General features: G+C 38.6%; 1 protein-coding gene across 1 annotated transcript in view; it reads left to right on the forward strand.

Moving 5' to 3' along the window:
• SPAG17 (sperm associated antigen 17) overlaps nucleotides 1-21,343 on the forward strand; it is a 190,430-nt gene that overhangs the window by 125,745 nt on the left and 43,342 nt on the right. Inside the window, exons 25-30 of the mRNA XM_006184295.2 lie at nucleotides 2,041-2,216; nucleotides 4,187-4,304; nucleotides 7,536-7,714; nucleotides 8,297-8,456; nucleotides 17,264-17,481; nucleotides 20,103-20,247. Of these exons, the coding sequence (XP_006184357.2) occupies nucleotides 2,041-2,216; nucleotides 4,187-4,304; nucleotides 7,536-7,714; nucleotides 8,297-8,456; nucleotides 17,264-17,481; nucleotides 20,103-20,247 (996 nt within the window). The remainder of the gene's footprint in view (nucleotides 1-2,040; nucleotides 2,217-4,186; nucleotides 4,305-7,535; nucleotides 7,715-8,296; nucleotides 8,457-17,263; nucleotides 17,482-20,102; nucleotides 20,248-21,343) is intronic.

Below are 21,343 nucleotides of genomic sequence, written 5' to 3' on the forward strand. Positions count from 1 at the left end.
TGGTCTCATGCATCACTGCTTACCCAATTTGTGGTTCATGGTAATAGGTACTCAGTAAATATTCACTGAATGAGTAACTGAATGGGGATGAGAGCGGGAGTTTCCAGTTGCCTGTAACTGGACACCATTCACTTATTTATATGCTGTACTCCCTATGGGTCAGGCATCTTGCTGGCACTGAATCACAAAGATGAATAAAACCGTGTTACGTCTATTCGAAGAACTCATCGTCTAATGGGAAAAAAACCATTAATAGTGAAATGATTGCATAAGTGCTAGAAATCATACATAAACTGAGTACTGGGATGCAGCTAGAAAATACTTCAGAGAGAAAGTAGAGTATCTGAGATGAGACTTTATTTATAGATGAGTTGGAACTCTCTGGACAAAGCAACAAGGACAGGGGAATCTAGATAGTAAGAAGCATTTGTATAAATACACAGTTGTGTTAAAGCATGGTGTCTTTACAGAAGGATGAAAAGTTGAGTGTGATTGGAGTGGAGGAGAGTGAGCATGGTCTGTCCTATAAGATTAATGTGTGCTGCAGCTTTTTAAATAAGGGAAGGGAAGTGACATGAAAAGATTTTATTTTAGGAACATAATTAAAGTGATGGTTTGGAAAGTACACTGAAGTGGTGGTTTTAGGAAACTGCTGCAAAAAAAAATCAAGCAAGAGATAATGAGAATATGAACTAAGGTGATAGGAACAGATAGGAGAGGCATGATTTGAGGGAAATTTCTGAGGGCTCGGTGACTGGTGGAATGTATAGAGTGAGTGAGAAAGAGAAAATGCAAATGTTCTCAGTGTCTAACTTGAGAAACAAAGGGCATGATTGGTCATGGTGTTAACTGAGGTTCAGAATGAACTTAGGAGGGTTATCTGCTTGGAAGAGGCAAGACTTACTGATTTTGAAATATCTCCAGTACCACAAGCAGGGGGAGATGTCTAAAAGCAGTTGGAAATATGGAGCTGGAGCTGAGAAGAAAGGGCATGCCTTGAGATGGACAGTTGGGAGTCATTAGCACAGAGGTGACAGCTGGAGCCCCGGTAGTGACCAAGATACTCAGATCTAGTAGAGATAATAAAGATGCTCAGCCCTGGCTGTGTACCACAGTCATGTGAGGTGTTTCACAGACGCAAATGCCTGGGCCTCATCCCCAGAGTCTGACTCAATAGGTCAAGGCTGGGGCTGAGAATATTTATTTTTTTAATTCCATGAATAGTTATTATGGGCAGCTGGAGTTGAGAACAACTGTAATGGTAAGGGGAAAAACCCTGGGACCTAACAATAAATATTTAAGGGCATAACAAAGAGGAAGCATCAGTAAAGGAGACTGAGGAAAAAATGACCAGGGAGGTGAGAGGAAATCCAGGTGGTGGTGTTACTCTGGAACCCAAAGGGGAATATAATTCAAGGTGTAAAGGATGCTCAAAGGCTCTGATGTAATTCTTCCATGGATTAGCTCCCTTTTTAGAATTCTGACAGTCCACTAAAACCCAGAATAAAATGAGTCTTCTACAAGAAAACTTTTTCATCTCAACTAGAAATCTGTTTCTTTTCTAAATTTTCTTGTTTGTATCCCTTATCATGTTCCTATTTAATATGTCCTTGTATTGAAGCTGTTTGAGTGCAGATCTTATTTAAACTACATTGGCTTGATAAAGTCCCTTATTTTTTTCATTATTGTCCACTGCTCCACACTTTTTACATGTAAGAGCCTCTCAATAAATATTTCTCAAATAAATGAAGAGATGGTTACTGCTGTATCATTAGGGGTTTATAATCTAGTTGGGAAGGCAAAAACGTGAAATAATGACTCAATCAAATATATCAAAGTATTCAGCACCTCAGATTTTTAAACTACAGTTCTGATTTTCATATCAACTGCAGTACCGCTGAAGTCTATCCAGCTGATAAATCCTACTCAGCAGGGTAAAAATTGCTGACTTGTATAAATGTTTGAGATGTAACTTTTATATAACAAACACATCAAATATAAATGTCTGATTTACTTGTTTGCTTTTTTTTCTCTTTATAGAGGAGAAGGATCCTGATTTGGAAGCGATGTTGAATATCCCATCAGCACTTGCTCCAACAGTAATTCCTGTTATTGTGACTGTTCCCCAAGGCAAAGGAAAAGGGAAAACCAAAGGCAAAGAAAAACACAAAGAATCCCTGAAAGAAGAGGAACACCCAAAGAAGGAAGAGAAAAAGGTGAAGGGATCACCATGGATTCCCCAACTCTGCTTCTGCCTCTATGTTAACTTTTTAAATTCATGAGTTATGTCAATAGTGTTGTTACAGTACATGTATTTTACTGTTGTAGATATATGAACACTCCTTGAGGTTTCCATTTTGAATGCAAAAGAAGAGATCTGGGCACAGGAGTGGGATCCCCATACCAGGAGATATACTGTCATATATGGACTGTCTCAGGTCATTCATCCCAACCTCATTCAACCATTAGTTCAACTAATGGTTAACTAGTTTAGCCATTTTCCCATATTAGATCTTGGGTGTTCTTTAGGCTTTTGGTTGATTAAGCTCCTACTATTCCTTATTTTCAATCATTTATTTGGTTCCATTGAGATAAACAACAACTGGAAGAGGAGGGTCTCTAAATAGTGGAAACACTTCCATTTGGTAGGTTGGGGCTTAGATATTGGTGTGCTAAGAATTCAGCAAGACTATGGGACAATCCCACTTCCAGTTAAAGGGTAGCCACCCCCTGCCTCCAACCCTCCACCATATGCAAATACACACACACACACACACACACACACACACACACACACACACACAAACGTTTTCCTAATGGACACTTATTGAAGCATACAGATCAAAATAGTTTCTGAAAGAGGGACACAAAGGAATCTCCTGATAAAATCTCGACTCTTGGTATTAACAGGTACAGTTGTACAGTTTGTACAATGTACAAATCCTCAATTTATTGGAAAAAAAATGTGTTCAGAAGTGATTGGGGACCTGGATTTCAAAGCCTGATCCTTGAAAAGTTATGGGGTTTGAATGTTGTTTAGCCTTTGCACCATATTTACCCAGCTTTACTAGATGAGTTTTCTCAAGCTAGGGTACTTGACCCTTGTTAAGTAAAAATGTTCAAGTATTGAGCAAAATAGCCCCCAGTAATTCATTAATTGAGCTGAAAGCAATTTGGTGGCAAACCAATCAGTCCACCCAGCATTTTTTCAGATGGATGATAATGGAAGGGTGGGGGGTAGTCACTGGTTTTGAGTGTAATGACAGGTTTGTCATGGGATGTTTGTGTCTTTGAGCACTATTGTTAAAATTCTACAGAATTTCATGAGTTTTCTCCTCTTAATTTTGCTTTGTGTTTTTGATTTCCAGCCAACTATCCAGATTTCATTCTCTGTTAGTAACAAAGGCAGAACAATCTAAATGATCAACAATAGAAGACTAGAGAGAATAAATTAAAGGTCCAGCACTAGGGAATCAGTTGGACAGATTTTAGTGGCGAGGCACTAAGAGAGCCAGTTGGAAAAACTGAAATGATTATCTTCAGCTATGGTTTGAAAGTAGCCAAATAACCTTCATCCTGGAGAATGCATGACCAATCAAGGGATTCAGGCACAGTTAGCATAAAATTAATTAGACTTTGTTAAGTAGATGCACCCAAACTCTCATTAATTTATAAATAATCTTTTTATTGCCTTTTATTGTTTTGACTTACTAAGAAAGCAATGCATGCTCATTGTAGAAAAATAAAGACACATATGCCAGTAGCCTAATGTCTCCAGCATCAAAACAGTAAGAATTCGACATTGAAGGCAGTGGGATGTTGGTCAGCCCTTACACCTACATGTGCAAACAGAGAGCAATTTTTCAAGGCCAAATTCAAGCCCCAACTCCTCCATGATCCTTTCCTAATTATTCTCATTAACTCCAATATCTCCCTTTTCTGAGGAAAGATGTGCCAACCATTTGGTACTATTATTTAGCTGTTTCACATGTGTGATGCCATTCTACAAGCAAAATAGAAATTGCACAAAGGTAGAGACTCATGCATCCTTAGAGTCCATGGCAGGGCCCACTAGTCATGGACAAGTCATATTCTCAGCTTTCAGCAAGTCCTTGTTTAGTCCCAGTGAACCAATAGCTTATTTAGAAAATGACAGGAAATTATTCACATGTTAAATTATTTACAGGAAGAAGTAGAACCAGAACCTGTTTTACAAGAGACTCTTTATGTCCCCACCTTCCAAAACCTGAACGTGTCTTGCCCCAATGGGCTCCAGGTGACCTTCATTGGGCAAGAGTCCCCAGGTGAGTGCTGGCTGGGGGGTCAAGGAGGCAGGGGGGAAATAAGTCATACAGACTTAAATCACCATTGAAATGGTTTCCTATCAGTTAAATATACTTATTGTTGATGATAAACAGTAGGCTAATAACAATAATAACCACCATCTTTTGAGCACTTACTATGAGTCAGGCACTATTTAAGTACTTAACATACATGACAAAATACAACTACCATAAGCTAAGTCCTAATAATTTCATTTCACAAAATAAAGGAACTGAGGCATCAGGAGGTTCAGTAACTTCCCCCAGGTCACTCAGTCCCTAAGTGGCAGAGATAAAATGCTGTTCTTGGTCCAGTGGTGACAAAGCCAATGCTCTTAACAACCACTGCGTGGCCCTGTGTTCCTGCCTCTACAAAGGGCTGCACGCACAGAACTTTGCTGGTATGATCAAAACAAAGGACAGAGTAGGTAGAGATAAGTGCAGGTTAAGTGGATGAAGAAAACCAGTCTTGTTCCTCGGTATCAGTATATATACTTTTATAGAATCTGTTTTTTTCTGTTGAGTCTGTACATTGTTCCTAACCTATTAAGATGAATAAATAATTACAGTAGGACTTATTTAATTAACCTGATAAGGGGAAGGAATCCACACTGGTGGTTGATGTGAGTATCATTTAAATGGAGACCCACTATGCAGTAGAATTAGGAGATGCAACAAAGCAAGCACTGAGCGGGGACTTGGGTTCTCATTAGCTGTATGGCCCTTTGAATACTTACTGTCTCTGGACCATGTTTCTCTGTCTGGCAAATGTTACATTATATCAGTGGATCCTATCCTTTCATAGCCAAATATCTTCTTTATTATAATTCCCTTATGTACCCCATATTTGAAAAGTGTATCTATTGAAGATAAAAATTATGCCTATTGAAAAATAAGTCAATGTTGTATTTACTTGCCAGCCAAATGAGAAGAAACTAAATGATGTAGTTGATCTATTTTGATTGAATATTTCTTTTCATTAGGCTTTCTGAATTATTAAAAATAGAGCATGGACCCTTATTTCTATCTCCAAGGATTCTTAGTGGTCCAGGTTTCTGTGATGTTTCTGACTGCGTGTACTACTAACGATGGCTACCGAAGTCGAAGATGCTATGAGTGTACTGAGAGGGATACTGTTTTCAAGTTCGAGGACATACTTATTTACTTGCTTGTTTGCTTGATCCTGTTATTAAACCACAACTTGATACTTGTTTCACTTGTCTTTTCTGTTAATTGTCTTTTTTAAATTGAAGTATAGTCAGTTTACAATGTTGTGTCCATTTCTGGTGTACAGCATAATGTTTCAGTCATATTTATACATACATATATTCTTTTCATATTCTTTTTCACTAGTAGGTTACTATAAGATACTGAATATAATTTCCTGTGCTGCACAGGAGAACCTTGTTGTTTATTTTTATTTTTTAAGATATTTTTAAATTGAAGTGTAGTAAGTGTACAATGTTGTGTCAATTTCGTCCTGTGCTATACAGTGTAAACTTCTTGTTGATTTTATATATAGTAGTATCTGCAAATTTTGAACTCCCGATTTATCCCTTCCCACCCCATTATTTAGTATGATATGTGTATTCTTATGTCATAATAGACAATGTGGTTAATAATAATTCTGCCTGGAATGCAGAATCTTTCTGGAACCCTCCATATATTATGAAATCCTAATTCAAGTTTGAAAATAATTACAACATAAATCAAAGCAGAGCTCTCTTCATAGGGTCAGCCTTGGGCAAGGGAAAGGAGGTCACATGGTGTAAGAAGAAAGAACCTAGTCTAGAGTTCTTTCCAGAGTGACCTTGGAATCCTTCCCCACCTGAATTTCTTCATTTACAAAATAATGTTATCCACTAAACAGAGTTGTTATAAGTATTAAATGAGAAGATACTTTCTAATCTGGAGCACATTATTCCAATGTTAGGTTTTTGTTTTTGTTTTGTTTTGGTCATGGTAGCAGGGGTTGTTTTTACAGCATAAAAAAATAGTTACGCACAGAGACTTGGTTCCTATCTCAGCTCTGACCCTGACTAGTTGTGTGACCTTGGAGAAGTTAGCCTCTATTTATTCACCTGAAACCTCTGGAAAATGAACGTGTCTAAAAGGGTTATTGAGGTGGGCTGATAAAAATGCATATACAAAGTATTTAACATACAGAAGTAGCTCAACAAATGTTTATTATCTTATCACAGTTATTACTTCTGTGACTTGAAGGATACCATGAAGCTTATTCCAAAATATTTTCCCATCAGCCCGATTATAGTCCTTGAAATGCCATCATTTCTTGTTAATAACCCACTTTATAAATGGAGAAGAGGAAAAGATTCAGTTAGCAAAAACCGAGTAGCTGTTGTGTGCCAGAGATTCTCATTAACAGTATGTTCTTTTGAGGAATATATTAGGTGCTTTTTTCCTTGATTGCCAGCGAAGAGTAGAACTCTGAGGAAAAAATCTGGACTTGATCAGAAATGAGGGGATTATGTTAACTTTGAAAGATGATAAATGATTTAAGAAGGGCAAGCCTGAGTATATTCACCTTTGAGCTCCAGGCAACTAGGGAACACCAGGCGGGAGCAATGTGTATCTAGCGGCAAAAGCTTCTTCAAAGGTGAGAGAAAAACACCAATGGGGAGAAAGGAGAACATCTAAGGCAGCATAGCTCTGCTCCCTTCCTAATTTTGCCCTGAAATATCCTGGACATCATTTGAGGGAGTGGCTTTCACATGGAGAACATACCTACTAAGTCCTTGTCGATGGCCTTACTACATTCAACTGTAAGAAAGGCAGCCGAGAACCAGTACTCGGGCCATGTGTCATGAAAACTGCCCTCTTATTCAGATGTAGACAATAGAATGAAGAAAAAAAAATTAAGCAGGAAGATAAAATCCCAGCCACACAGCAGCAAAAAAGGAAGAGGACGAGGGAGGGAGGGAGGAGGGAGGAGGGAGGAGGGAGGGAGGGGAGGAGGAGGGAGGGAGGGGGACGGGGAGGGAGGGAGGGGGCGGGAGGAGGAGGGGGAGGGAGGGAGGGGGAGGGAGGGAGGGAGGGGGAGGGGGGGGGGGAGTTCTTTCTTTTTCTTTCTTTTTTTCTTTTCTTTCTTTCTTTTTTCTTTCTTGTCTTCTTCTTTCTTTTTTTTCTTTCTTTCTTTTTCTTTTCTTTCTTTCTTTTCTTTCTTTTTCTTTCTTTCTTCTTTCTTTCTTTTAGATCAATATGTTATAGATGAGGACCCCACTTGGGACATCATGGTCCGACAGAGCTACCCCCAGAAGGTGAAGTACTATGAGTTCTACAAAATGGTGATGCCACCACTGGAGCAAGAGGCATCGAGAGTCATCACCCGTCAAGGCACTGTTGTCAAATACATGTTGGATGGATCCACACAGGTAAAAGAATGTGTTAGATAAGTTACTCTTTCCTGCTGCAAAGGAAAATACAGCCAAGCTGTATATATAAGGAACAGTATTATGACAGGGAAGAGAAGCAACTCATTTGAAAATGGAATGATGCTTTAAAATGACAAAGAATAACGTTAGAAGAAAAAACACTACCTTAGATACTCTACATACTAGATAGATATTGATAGAAACTAAACATTTAGACATGTGATAAAGTTTTAAATGGAGTCAGAAAGATTGAAATAGAGTAATTTCCCAATTACCTAGAGGGAAGGGGGAAAGATGGGGAAACATAAAAGAGGTCAATCTAATAAAAGACAGGAAATAAAAAGAAAAGAAGCGAAGCAGAAGGTAAACGGAAAATAAAGTAATACTATTGTGCTGGCTATGAATCTGTTGTCTCTGAGCTCCAAATCTGCTCCTCTATAACGTGCTTTATGTTGGTGGGTCCAGAAGTTTGCAAATACTTTTCTTTGAATGATTTTTAACCAATTTCAGTTTGACACACTGTCGTTAATCAGTCTCTTCCTCCTTTCGGAAAATGCCAAACTTCTGTCTTTTTTTTTTCAGATTCTCTTTGCAGATGGGACTGTGAGCAGTAGTCCCGATTCAGGTCCTGTTTGTCTTGCTGCTGAAGTGCCAGCAAGCCCGCCCAGTGGGGACTTGATGGACACGGTGTCTCAGCAAAAATCGGAAACAGCACCGTCAGAGGCTGTAATTACAAAGAAAGGTAATCACTGAAGCCTCTCAGTTTATAATGGATTCAGTACATCCAGGTGCTTAACCAATGTTCAATATTATTATCACTCTTCTATTTCTATTGAATAGATTCATAGATAGTCATATATATATATATGAATTTCACTGGGAATCATAGCATTACACATTGTTTCATGAATTGCTTTATCTCTTAGTAATAAATAGCGGACATTTTCCTATGTCATTATGTACTCCGACATTACATTAGCTGACTACTATTTTAGAGCCAGATGAGCAGATCTGTGGTATCAAGGTCCTGAGTAGGCGTCTCTGTCTTTCTCTTTTCCTTAGAAGTTGCAAGAAGTCCACATTAGCTCTAGTCATGAGGTCCTCGTATCGTAACTTCCAAAGCAGAAAGGAGAGGGGGTGGACAGAGAGTTTTCACGAGGCTCTCTTGTATTAGCGAGGAAGATGTTTCCAGATCTTGCCAGCCCCCCACCCCCACCCCAGCAGATATTCTCTTGTGTCTCACTGACTAGTCCTGCCAGGGGACCTAGGCTGGGAAAACAGCATCCGATAGTTTTGTTTTTTTCCCAGGAGATGAGCACTACTGTTAGGGAAACAAGAAGGTGGAGAAGAATTGGGTAAGCAGTCAGTAGCATCTGCCATAATCTGTGTTATCATCTTGCTCTCCTCTGAGACATTGCCAATTCATAGCCCTTTCTCTACCACAGTGTGAACACGTCTGCTTCCTCATACCCTGGCCAGTGCTGGGTGTTTGTTGTCATTCTTCTCATCTTACTCAATCTGATAGACCATTAATGTATCTTACTGCTATGTTAATTTGCATTTCTTCGATTACCAGTGAGATTAAACATTTAAAGTCGTTTTTTGCTTTTTTTTTTCTCTTTGTGAGTTTTCTGTTTACATCTTTCTTTGGTTTGCTGTTAGGATGTTCATTTTCATTTTAAGAGATCTTTATATGTAGGAGATGTGTGTTTGTGTACCAGGCATAATTCCTAATACTTGAAAATGTTGAATCAGCTTATCCTCCCAGCAACCCTGTGAGGTATGTATTTTAATAATCCCAATTTACAGATGAGGAAGTTGAGACACAGAGAGTTCAAGTAACTTATTTGAGGTCTTTCAGGTAGGAGGTGGTAGAGCAGGGATTTGAGTCTGGGCAACTAACTCGTAGATTAACTAACTCTCTCATGCATTACAAATATTTCTCAATTTCTCATAGGACTTTAATGATCTGAGACCAAGATTCAGTCTTTTTTTCTCAGTTTCACACATCTCACCACAGCATCCAGTAACCTTGTGTGGGCGCCAAGTGAATTCCTTTTTTGGTAACTCAAAATTTAGTGAAATGGATTTTCCTTGGGTGGTAGCAGAAGGTTCGTGGTTGGAAAAGTGAATGAAAGTCTCCTTAGAGCTTTCCAAACTTCCCAGCTCAATGGCTCACTCTCTTGTTGATACAAGAGGACTTGATGTAAGGATGGTCTGCATGCCCACTCCTCTCACTGCCTTACCTGGTTTCAAAGGGCTTCTTCCTCCAGCATGGTGTTTCAGATTTCTTCACAGCCCTTCCATCTGAGGTGACACAGCCTTTTCTTTTCAAACGAGCAGACTTAATTTTTTTTAGATCAATGTTAGTTTCACACAAAAAATGAGCAGAAAGCACAGAGTTCCCAGAGACTCCCTCTCTTCCACAGTTTTCCTTATTTTTAACATCTTGAAAATGTGGTACATTTATTACAGTTGAAGGATCAATATTGATACATTATTATTAACTCAAGTCCATAGTTTACATTCAGGTTCACTTTTTGTGTTATATACAGTTCCATGACTTTTGACAAATGCATAATATCATGAATCCACCACGAGAATATCATACAGAACAATTTCACCACCCTAAAAATCCCCTGTGCTCCAGTTATTCACCCTGCTCCTCTTCTCCATCCTGAGTCATCCCAGCCTAGAACTTCTGACAGCCACTGATCTTTTTATTGTCCACATAGTTTGGCCATTTTGAGAATGTCACATTATTGGAATCAGACAGTATTCAGGTTTTTCTGTTGCCTTCTTTCACTTAGTAATTAATATGCATGTGAGATCCCTCCATGTCTTTTCATGGCTTGGCAGCTCACTTCTTTTTATCACAGAATAATATTCCATCATATAGATGTGCAGTAGTTTGTTTATCCATTTATCTCTTGAGCAATATATTGGTTGCTTCTAGTTTCTGTCAATTGTGAATTGAGCTGCTTATAAATATTTGCCTGCAGGTTCTTGTGTAGACATGTTTTCATTTCATTTAAATAAACACGTAGGAGCATGATTGTTGGCATATATATGTTCAACTTTGTAAGAAACTGCCAGACTGTTTTCCAAAGAGGCTGTACAATTGAGCACTCCCATCAGTGATGAATGAGACTTCCTGCTGCCCCACATCCTTGCAACATTTGGCATTGTCGGTCATTGGATTTGAGCCATTCTAGTTGATGTGTAATGGTATCTCATCATTGTTTTAATTTTAATCCCTAATGATATATGATATTGAGCATCTTTTCATATACTTACTTATCAACTGTATATTCATTTTTCTTTGGTGAGGTGTCTGTTGGTATCTTTCACCCATTTTTAGACTGGGTTGTTTCCTTAGATACATTCATTCTTAGAGGTTGTATTTCACTAGTGCTTTCTGAACCTGCCATGAAAAGACCACCTCAGTCCTTGTCCCTGGCACATTCCAAATCTTCCTTCTCCATTTTAGGGGGGATCCTACTCTATTCATTTTAAAGACTGCCCACCCAAGCTTCTCCCAGGATGGAATCCTGTCCTTTCGCTACTACATTGACCTACACCCTGTTCCTTCTAATAACACTTTAACATCTGAACCTGTGGGCTTGCTCTCTCATTTCTGCTTTCGGGAGCACTTATGTTCAGCTGGACCTTGGGGATTTCCCTAGTTTTTCTACAAATGTGATTTCTGGATGTTTTTCATTGTTATGATTACTTCATATGATTTCCAGAATGAGAAGAGGGGAAAGTGACAACTATGTTGCTGCTACCTACCTGACAAAAACTCATGTGTTTTTGTTTATTTTATCCTTTTTTTAATTTATCTAAGATGTTTCACTTATTTTTAGGCTTTCTTCTTTCCTAATGTAAGCATCTGTGGCTATAAATCTCCTTCAGGGTACTGTGTTAGCTTCATTTCATGAGTTTTATTTTAACACCAGGTTTACTGAAATATAATTCACATACCATAATATTCATCCTTTAAAATAATCAAATTTAGTATATTTACAGGGCTGTGCAACCATCTCCATTATCCAATTCCAGAATGTTTTCTTCAGTGCCCTCCCTAAAAGTACCCATTAGCAGTCACTCCCCATTTCCCCTTTCCCAACCTGTACCTTAGAACCACTAACTTACTTTTTGATTCTGCGAATTTACATATTCTGGACATTTCATATAAATGAAAACATACAGTATGTGGCCTTTTGTGACTGGCTTCTTTCATTTAGCATAATGTTTTTAAGGTTCATCTATGTTATATCATTTATCAGTACTCGGATTTTGTGGTCAAATAATATTTCATTGGATAAATATACCACATTTTGTTTATCCATTCATCAATTGATGGACATTTGAGCTGTTTTCACTTTTTGAAAATTACAAATAAATTTGCTATGAACACTTTTGTAGCAATTTTTGTGTGAACATGTATTTTCATTTCTCTTGAGTAGATGCCTGGAAGTGGAATTGTTGGGTCACATAATAACTTTATTCTTAGCATTTTGAGGGCCTGACAAACTGTTTTCTGAAGAAGCTGAACTATTTGACATTCTCAGCAGCAAGGTATGGAGGTTTCCAATTCCTTCACCATCTTTGCTAACACTGCTGTTGTCTGTCTGTAGCCGTTCTAGTGGGTATGCAGTGGTATCTCATTTTGATTTTGATTTGCATTTCCTTAATGGTTAATGATGTTGATCATCTTTTCATGTGCTCAGTGGCCATTTGTGTATCTTCTCCAGAGAAATACCTATTCAAATCTTTTCCCCAAGTTTCTGTTCTTTTGTTGTTACGTTTTTGTATATTTTGGATGCAAGCTTCTTATCAGATGTATGATTTGTGAGTTGTTTTTCCACTTTCTTGGTGGTGTCATTTGATGGAGTCCATTCTTATGAAGTCCAGCTTATCTATTTTTTTCTTTGGTTTCCTGTGCTTTTGACATCCTATACGAGAAACCATTGAAAAATCTAAAATCACAAATATTTAGTCCTATTTGTTTTGCTAAGAGTTTTATAGTTTTAGCTCTTGCATTTTTTTAATTCATTTTGATTTGATTCTTATATGTCATATAAGGTAAGGGTCTGAATTCGTTCTTTTACATTTGTTAAAATGACGATTATTTCCCTTATTGAATTGGTTGATATCTAAATCAAAAATCAATTGGCCATAAATGGAAGGGTTTATTTTTGGACTCTCAATTCCGTTTCACTGATATATGTCTACCTTATGCCAGCATCTCACTGTCTTGGTTGCATTAGCTTTGCAGTAAGTTTGGAACTGGAAACTGTGAGTCATCCAACTTTGTTTTTCTTTTTAAATATTATTATGATTATCCTGGGTCCCTTGCGTTCTTGTATGAATTTTAGAATCAGCTTATCAATTTCTGCAAAAGAGACAGCTGAGATTTTTGTAGAGACTCCACTATTTATGTAGATAGATTTTGATAGTGTTGCCATCTTAACGGTATTGTCCCTCAATTCATGAACATGGAATATCTTTCCATTTATTTAGGTCTTTATTTTTTTCCAGTGCTATTTTGTAGCTTTCAGGGTACAATTATCCACTTGTTTTGTTAAATTTTTCTTAGGAATTTTATTCTTGATGCTATTAGAAGCAAAACTGTTTTATTTTTGGATTGTTCATTCGTATCAGTACAATTGATGTTTGTATATTGAACTCGTGTCCTTCAGGATACCTCTCTCAAGATTTAAATTCTCATTTCATGGCAACTCTGGAAATAAGATCCCCACCCCTAGCATTTGTTGCTCTTGCTCATATTACTGTTTGTTTAGTGACATTACTAAATAAAATCTGTTTCCTTTGTCCTGTGTGGCCACTGGGGTCTACGCACAGTTATCTTAGTGGTCAGCTAGTGATTGGACAGAGAGTTCCTTAAATGCTGCAAACTAAAAAGTCTCCCAGCCTTTGCCAAGGGGTTTTGTGTGCTTTGGGGGCCCACCTTCTTCACTCTGGAAGTTTAGAACCTAGCTTTAGCCTTCAGGTCAGCCAGGGGTGAGAGATTCGGTATTTCTCAGATCTTTCCGGGGCATGGGTACAGACCTGCTTGTGGCCTTCTAGAATCTCAGGCAAATGTCGGAGTTTTTCAAAGCCCTCTATGGATACATCATGCTTTAGCTCTTCCTGTTACAGTTTTTGGTCAGCCTCTTGTTTGCCCCAACTAGTATTGCTGCCTCAGGAAGATATACTGTAAACAATTGTCCTAGATTATTTCAACGACGGCCCTAGAAAAAGGTTATTCACAATTGGTTCTGACTCAGGTCAGAGGGCGGGTTTCTAGAGCATTTTCAGGCAAGTCTAACAATGACAGTTCTCTGTGAATAGGGGTTTAGGGAGAGTTCCAAGCCCACCTGCTCCCTCTAGTGGCTGCTGGGCTGTTGGTTTTCACAGCTACTGCGAGTCCAAGGCTCCCGTGGAGCTGGAGATGCGGAAGGGTGGAGGATGGGAGCAGGCTAAGTTCTGACACCACAAACCCCTTGTTCTTACTGCAATTCAGATGTTTTCCTTGAAGTGTTCCTCCAAGTGTTGCAATCCTTTGACTTATTTCCAGAGATCTGAAAAAGTTAATTTCGATCATCTTTTCCAGTGTTCTCACTGATTTGAGGGGGGAGTGGATTTTCAAAGGCGCTGACTTGCCATTCTAGATCTGCTGCTCCCACCTCACAAGAAATAATATTTACTATTTTCATTATTTTTTCTGTTCTAAACGTTTTCTAATTTCTCTTCTGACCCACAAGTTATTTAAACTTGTTTCTAACTTTCCACACCTATGAAATTTTTCTAGTTCTTTTTATAATTGATTGTTAATCTTTTGAAGTTTTTGAAACATGAGATATAGCCTCATCTATGGTCACTTTTTTTTTTTTAAATTCTGTATATGTTTGAAAAGGGCATATACCCTGATGTTATTGAGTACAGTGTTCTGTTAATATCTATTAGATCATACTTGTTAGTTGTGTTATCCCACTTCTATCCCAGTTCAGCAGACTTCTCCATAAAGGGCAGGGTAGTAAATATTTGAGACTTTGTGGGCCATATGGTCTGTCACAAATATTGACTCTGCCATTGTAGCATGAAAGTAGCTTTAGGCAACACATAATCAAATAAGCATGCTGTGTTGTGTTCCAATAAAATTTTATATATGGACTCTAAAATTTGAATTTAATATAATTTTCATACATAACAAAATATTTTTCTTTTGATTTTTTAATTCTGTAGAAACGTGCAAAAAATTACTACTTCATAGACTGTACAAAAGCAAGAGAGTGGGCCATATTTGCCCCACATGTCAAAATTTAACAATCGTTATTCTATGTTACAGATGTTTTAATGTACAATATCAATTTATTCAGCAGAAATAATGTTTATAAATTTCCTGAGAGAGCAGAACAGCCCCTTTTGCACTCCTTACAATTTAATCTTTGTTTCTTTAGATCTGAAATAATTCTGTTTTTTAATAGTTCTCTCAGATTTGCCTTTGTATATTTCAAGGCTATGATTTTAGATCCTTACAAATTTAGAATTGTTACCTTCCTGGGGAATTTAACTTTTTATCAGCACACAATGACTTTTTTTTCACTTTTCATTTTTATTAGGTAAAATTGATGCAATTTCACTACACATGTGCAATATATTGCATATAAATATATGTATACAATGTACTGCACATACCTTTTTAAATTTGCATATATGTGCTGTTCATTGTTTCTAAGAACAGTTAATAGCTTTAGCTTTTTAAACTTACATAGTTATGAAAGGAATAAAGCCAGCCACAAAATAAGAATCAACAGAATGCTGTAATCCAATCATGAAAGACAGTCAGATGTGCTCACACATATTCAAGAAATCGATCATCTAAGTTATAAATAACGATGACTTTTTGTTCTAGGAATCTTTCTGCCCTAATGTTGATTTTGCTTATTTTATTATAGCTACATCATCTGTTGTTTAATTCTTTCCCAGTATAACTTTTTCCATACCTTATGTGGTTTATGTCTAAAACATCTCTTGTGAGCAGCATATTGTAAAAATTAAAGTCGACCGTTTTGTGTTTTAACTGGAGGTTTTAGCCTCTTGGTTGTACAAGAGACATTTTCTGAAAATGTCTTTATGTTGCCCTCCTTCTTGAAATATAATTTTGCTGGGTATAGAACTCTCGATTAACGGATGTTTTCTCTCAATATGTTGACAATATTCTTCATACTCTTCTTGCCTCCAATTTTGCTTTTGAAACAGTGGCTGTTAGTCTAATTGTTTTTGCTTAGAAGACAATCTAACTACCTTTAAAATATTTTCTTTTTTTATTACAATTTCAATATGATTTAAGTAGGTGTGGATTTCTTTTTATTTATAGAAGTGGGAATACTTTGGGCTTCTTGAATTTGTAGTATCTTTCATTGGTTCTGGAATTTTCTCAATTATCTTTTCAAATGTTGTTTCTGGTCCATCTCTTTCTCCTCTTCTTCTAGAATTCCAGTTAGATTTGTATTTAGGAGCTTTTATTTCACTTCCGTTACTTCTATCACATTGGCTCTCTGAGCCTCATGTTAAATGATTCCTACAGTTCTATTTTTCGGTTCTCTTTTAATGCTCTGGAAATATAAATAGGTCCAAATTAAGTCTTAGGGCAATGGAAATGCTTAGCTGAATGTATCTGTCCTCTTTCGTTCTTCCCATTAGTTGACTCTGCACCTGAGGCCAAGATCCACGCCCTGAAGCATGTTTCATGGTCTGAATCTAAAGGCTCTTCCTGGAGGCAGCAATCCTTTGCTACCTTTTTTGCAATTTGTTTCTTAGTCTGAGTTTACCTTGTAGTTGAGGCTTGGCAACACTAGCAAAACTTGTCCACAGAATACTCATTATTATTCATGTAAATGGAGTAAATCTACCTTGACAGAGGAATTGAGGTAATATTTACAGAGTTCCGTGGGTTTCTTCAGTTATCTTCCTGTTCCAATTAAATGGTGGGGACGGGGACGAGACTGAGAGGGGTCTGTGTATCAGGTGATTATCAGTGTAGTAATTAAACTGTACAAACCCTCTCCCCTGTGAGAGGCCAAGGTGTGCTTGGATGGTAATGCTCTCCAGATCCAGGACTGAAGAAAGGAATCTATTGAAATGCTAGAGTATAATAAGTTAAAAGAAGGAATCTGAAAGTTTGACACATATACAGGAGAAAATGTAGGTTTTCAAAACCAGGCCATGGGACCCCAAATCTGGAATCCGGGGATATAGAAGCAAGACTCAAAAGTGCACAGAAATTGACCAGAACAGGCACCGTGCCACAGAGGGTGAGCTGTGTCGGCATGCGCATGTCTGTAGGGAGGTGGTGGGGAGCCAGCCAAGGTTCAAGTGCTAAGACCTTCTTGAAAAATAATATATTTGATGAATGCCACTTAGAATTTCTCTGCCACAGTGTCTGAGGTAGCTTACACTATATTAAAACTTAATGAGTAATTTTATACCATTGATATTATAGTTATATTGTTGTGTTTGATTTTACTTGAACTTCCACAGGAAAAAGTCAAAAGAATCAGTCAACAGTGGCACATAAGAATGAAAGCCATGACCCCCCGCCAGAAACAGTTCAAACAGTAACTCCCGTGGAGGTTCACCTAGGCACCTGGTTTACAACTACACCTCAAGGAAATCGGATTGGCACCAAAGGATTAGAAAGAATAGCAGACTTGGCCCCATTTTTGTCCTTTAAGGCCACGGATCCTGTCAATGGCACGGTATGGCAAACTATTGTGTATTGCAAATTTTTCTAATATGTTTGCAACCACAACTACATGCTGCTGGTCAAAAGCAAAATGCCTGCTTGCTATTGAGATAAATTCCTTTATGTAACCAAATGTGTTTTCCTTTCTTCTCCAGCCTACTTCTGAAATAATTTCATAATCGCTTACCTTGTTTGCTAGTTCTTTTTTGTGAGACTTAAAATGCATATCATCTCAGGATTTTTTTTTGTCACTTCATATAACTCACTTTAATTCAGATAAAGTGCTATCAGGTGTTCAGTATATATTTTTGCTACTGTGTTCTTACCAACACTAAGAATAATGATTTTCCCATCCTGTGGTGACCAGAAATTGTCAATGTTATGTGGTGGTATAAAATGTTTGACTAATTCTAAATGATAATACGTTAATATCTATACTAGGTAAAGAGCTAGCATTTATCACTGCTAACTTGGTGACCACATGAAGTGTTAACCAGCTTATCATCATTATCTCATTTAATCCATATAACATCTCTGAAGAATATACTAGTGTTGGCTCCATGTTGCAGATAAGGAAACTAGAGCACAGAGAGGTTAAACAACTTGCCTGAATCACCCAGCCACCTGTGGATCCAGGATTTAAACTCGGGCAGCTTAATTGCAGAGCTCATGCTCTCAGTCACCGCATTCTACAGCAGTGTTTCTCGTTATACGTACTCATTGGGGAGGTAAGGGGGTAGATATCCATAGCTATAGCAACCATTGGCTGAGAGTGCCAAAGGTAAGAACCTAAAATAATAATCAGCATGCACTTCTTTTTCAAATATAGTGATTTATGCCTACCATAAAAAGATTAAAAGTTAATTATCACTTGCTCCCAAAAGCCCTAGACACTCAAGTCAAAAAACTAACTAGCAAACTCTCTCACTTCCCTCTGGACTCTTCAGAGAAATTTATGTCCCTTAGGACCTTCCAAATTAGAAAATATTCAGTAATTTAAATATGCATTATATAATTTGTAATACATTGTTGCCAATTGGGGTCTCCAGAAGCAAGCACTGAGATAGAGTTTGGAGTGCAAGGTGTTTATAAGGGACACCATCTGTGAAAGGAAAGGGAGGAAGCCGCCTTGTTCCGCGGAGGGAGCTGAGCTGTGGGGCAGACCCGACAAAGCCGTGGTCCCCAGGCAGGAGCTCAGGAGCCAGGATCATCTGTCCCAGGGTCGCAAGTCTGGGAGCGGGACCCAGATCGGGACCCCCTGCCACACTCAGTCACTGGACACAGCTCACCTGAAGCAGTGTGAGTCAGGCCAAGCATCTCTGCAGCTGAGGCAGTGCTTGGACGAGCTCAAACCTGGAGGCAGTTTGCCAAGTGCCGTCCCCGCAGCTGGGCAGCAAGTCCCATCCTGAAGGGAGATCAGTCCATGCATCTCCACGTCCACCACATCTACACACGCACACACGCACACGCTTGCACACACACACACACAGCTGGGGGTTCAGACCTTCGTTGGTGAACCATTTAGCTACAATATATAATGATCTGATTGTTCTCTCAGATTGAAGTACTTGTCAAGACTAACTGAATTTTTCCTTTTTTCCTGTGTTTCCCGCTCTAGTCGACATACTTAAAACCCTTCATTACTGCTTTGCCCTCCTTGGGATAAAGGCTGAAGTCCTCCATGTGGCTTACAGCTCTCCCCAATTTGGTCATTCACCTTCCAGCTTGTCTCCCACCCCTCTGCCTACTGCTCACTGGGGTCTTTTGTGTCTAGCAAGCTTTTCACCCATGCTGCTCCCCTGCACCGACACACAAAATCCAGGCTCTGGTGCTGCTTCCTCAGGGGAAGCCAGCCCACGTGGGAACCCTCACTAAGGCACTCATGGTCCCTGAATGGCAACTTCTGTAATGTGTGACCTCCCTCTGGCCTATAACTCCTAGAGGTTAGGGATTTAAACGTCAGTCTTGTTCATCATTGTATACCTATCCCCGGCACCTGTCACACTTCACAGCACGCAGTCAGTGCTCTAAATGGGCGTTCCAGTGGATTGCATTGGAGTAGATCTGGAATGTACTGGGCTGACAAGGTGACTTGGCTTCCTGTGGTGGGTGATCAACTTGACACACAGAAGTCTCTGTCCCCCACCCATCTTCCTGATCTGATGACACGAGGCCGAGACCTGTACACTGACTCACATAGCGTGCACAGCAGCCTCAGCCATGTTTACCTTAAACCTGTAGTTTCCAAGAACACGGGGACCTGGCGTCATTTTCCCTTAAATACCTAGGTCTGGTCAGTCCTGATACTCACTTTTTACTCACAAACATGCAACGGTGGAAGGAACATCAGTTCTGAAGTCAGACAGCCTTTGTCCAGCATCAACCCTGACACTTGCCAAGTGACCCTGAGCAAGTTTCTTAACTTCCCTAAGCCTAAATTTCCTCATCTGCAAATCAGGGATATCATCTCCTGCCTCCCTGGATTGTTGTAAAGGTTAGACCAAGTGGATGAGATAAAACTTTCACTTATAAATAAATAAGCAGACTTTGATGGTGATCAGTGGGAAGTAAAAATAAGCACGCTTGGAATTAACCACCTGACCGAGTGATGGCACTCTGCCTTTGTATGTCCAGGTTATGACAACTCGAGAAGACAAAGTGATCATCGTTGAAATGAAAGACGGTACCCGGATAGTAGATCATGCTGATGGTACCAGAATCACAACCTTTTATCAAGTTTATGAAGATCAGATTATCTCTCTGGATGATCAAGAAACAAGTAAGTTTTATTTTTCAACTAGATGACAATATTTTATGTCTTTAGAATAAGACAGGTAGAAACCTCACTGATTGTTGGAAACACACGAGAAAAATAATTTTTTTAAGAACTGAGGTGAACCAGAGAATACTGCTGCTGTCCAGAGCAGGGCCTGTGAGGCCCTTTTTTATGATCTTTATCCTCAGCTGACATGCAAGTGATCACAGGGCTAGTTGGCTGATGGACAGTAATGATGCCTTTTCCATTTTTACCACTAAAAACCTACAGCCTGGATTGGTAGCAACTGAAAGTTAATAATCATGACTCAACTGTCCTGGACGTTAGATCTCAGACCTGTTTCCCTTGATCCTTAAGGAATCTAATTTGCAGAAATAGGTGACCTCAGGTCAGTCCTCCTTCAGATCTTTGTGATAACTCTCCTTATCAGAAGGGTGGTGTGAGTGAAAAGCAAGCGGCAGCTGCTGCTAATGAACTGGAATCTGTTCAGATTATCTAAAAGCCTACCACATTTCCTAACCTAAATTTAAACAAGATTTTAAAAGAAAAATTACTCCCTGACTCACTTGTCTTTAATTCCAGAGTTTATTTGTTTAATACATTAAATGCTTCATTGCCAAATCAAGTGGAACAAAATTGGCAAGTGAATGGAAAAAGAGGAACCTTTATACTCTGCCGGTTGGAGTGACAATTAAAAGAGCCACTTGGGAGGGCAATTTAAAAATATCTAGTAAATGGAAAATGTGCCTATCGTATGATGCACTAACTCTACTCCTGGGTCTATAGAGAAAGACGCTCTTGTACATTTGCACAGGGAACAGGCACAGGAATGCTACTTGCATCACAATATTAAAGTATAATATGAAAATACTGGGAAAACAAAATTGGGAGTTTGGGATTTGCAGATGCTAACTGCTACATACAAAATAGATGACCAACGTTGTCCTACTATATAGCACAGGGAACTATATTCAATATCTTGTAGTAACCTATAATGCAAAGAAAATGAAAAAGAATATGTATATATGTGTCTGTATAACTGAATTACAATGCTGTACACCAGAGACTAACACAACATTTTAAATCAACTATACTTCAA

The sequence above is a fragment of the Camelus ferus genome, chromosome 9 (genome assembly GCF_009834535.1).
Source record: "Camelus ferus isolate YT-003-E chromosome 9, BCGSAC_Cfer_1.0, whole genome shotgun sequence".
NCBI lineage: Eukaryota > Metazoa > Chordata > Mammalia > Artiodactyla > Camelidae > Camelus > Camelus ferus.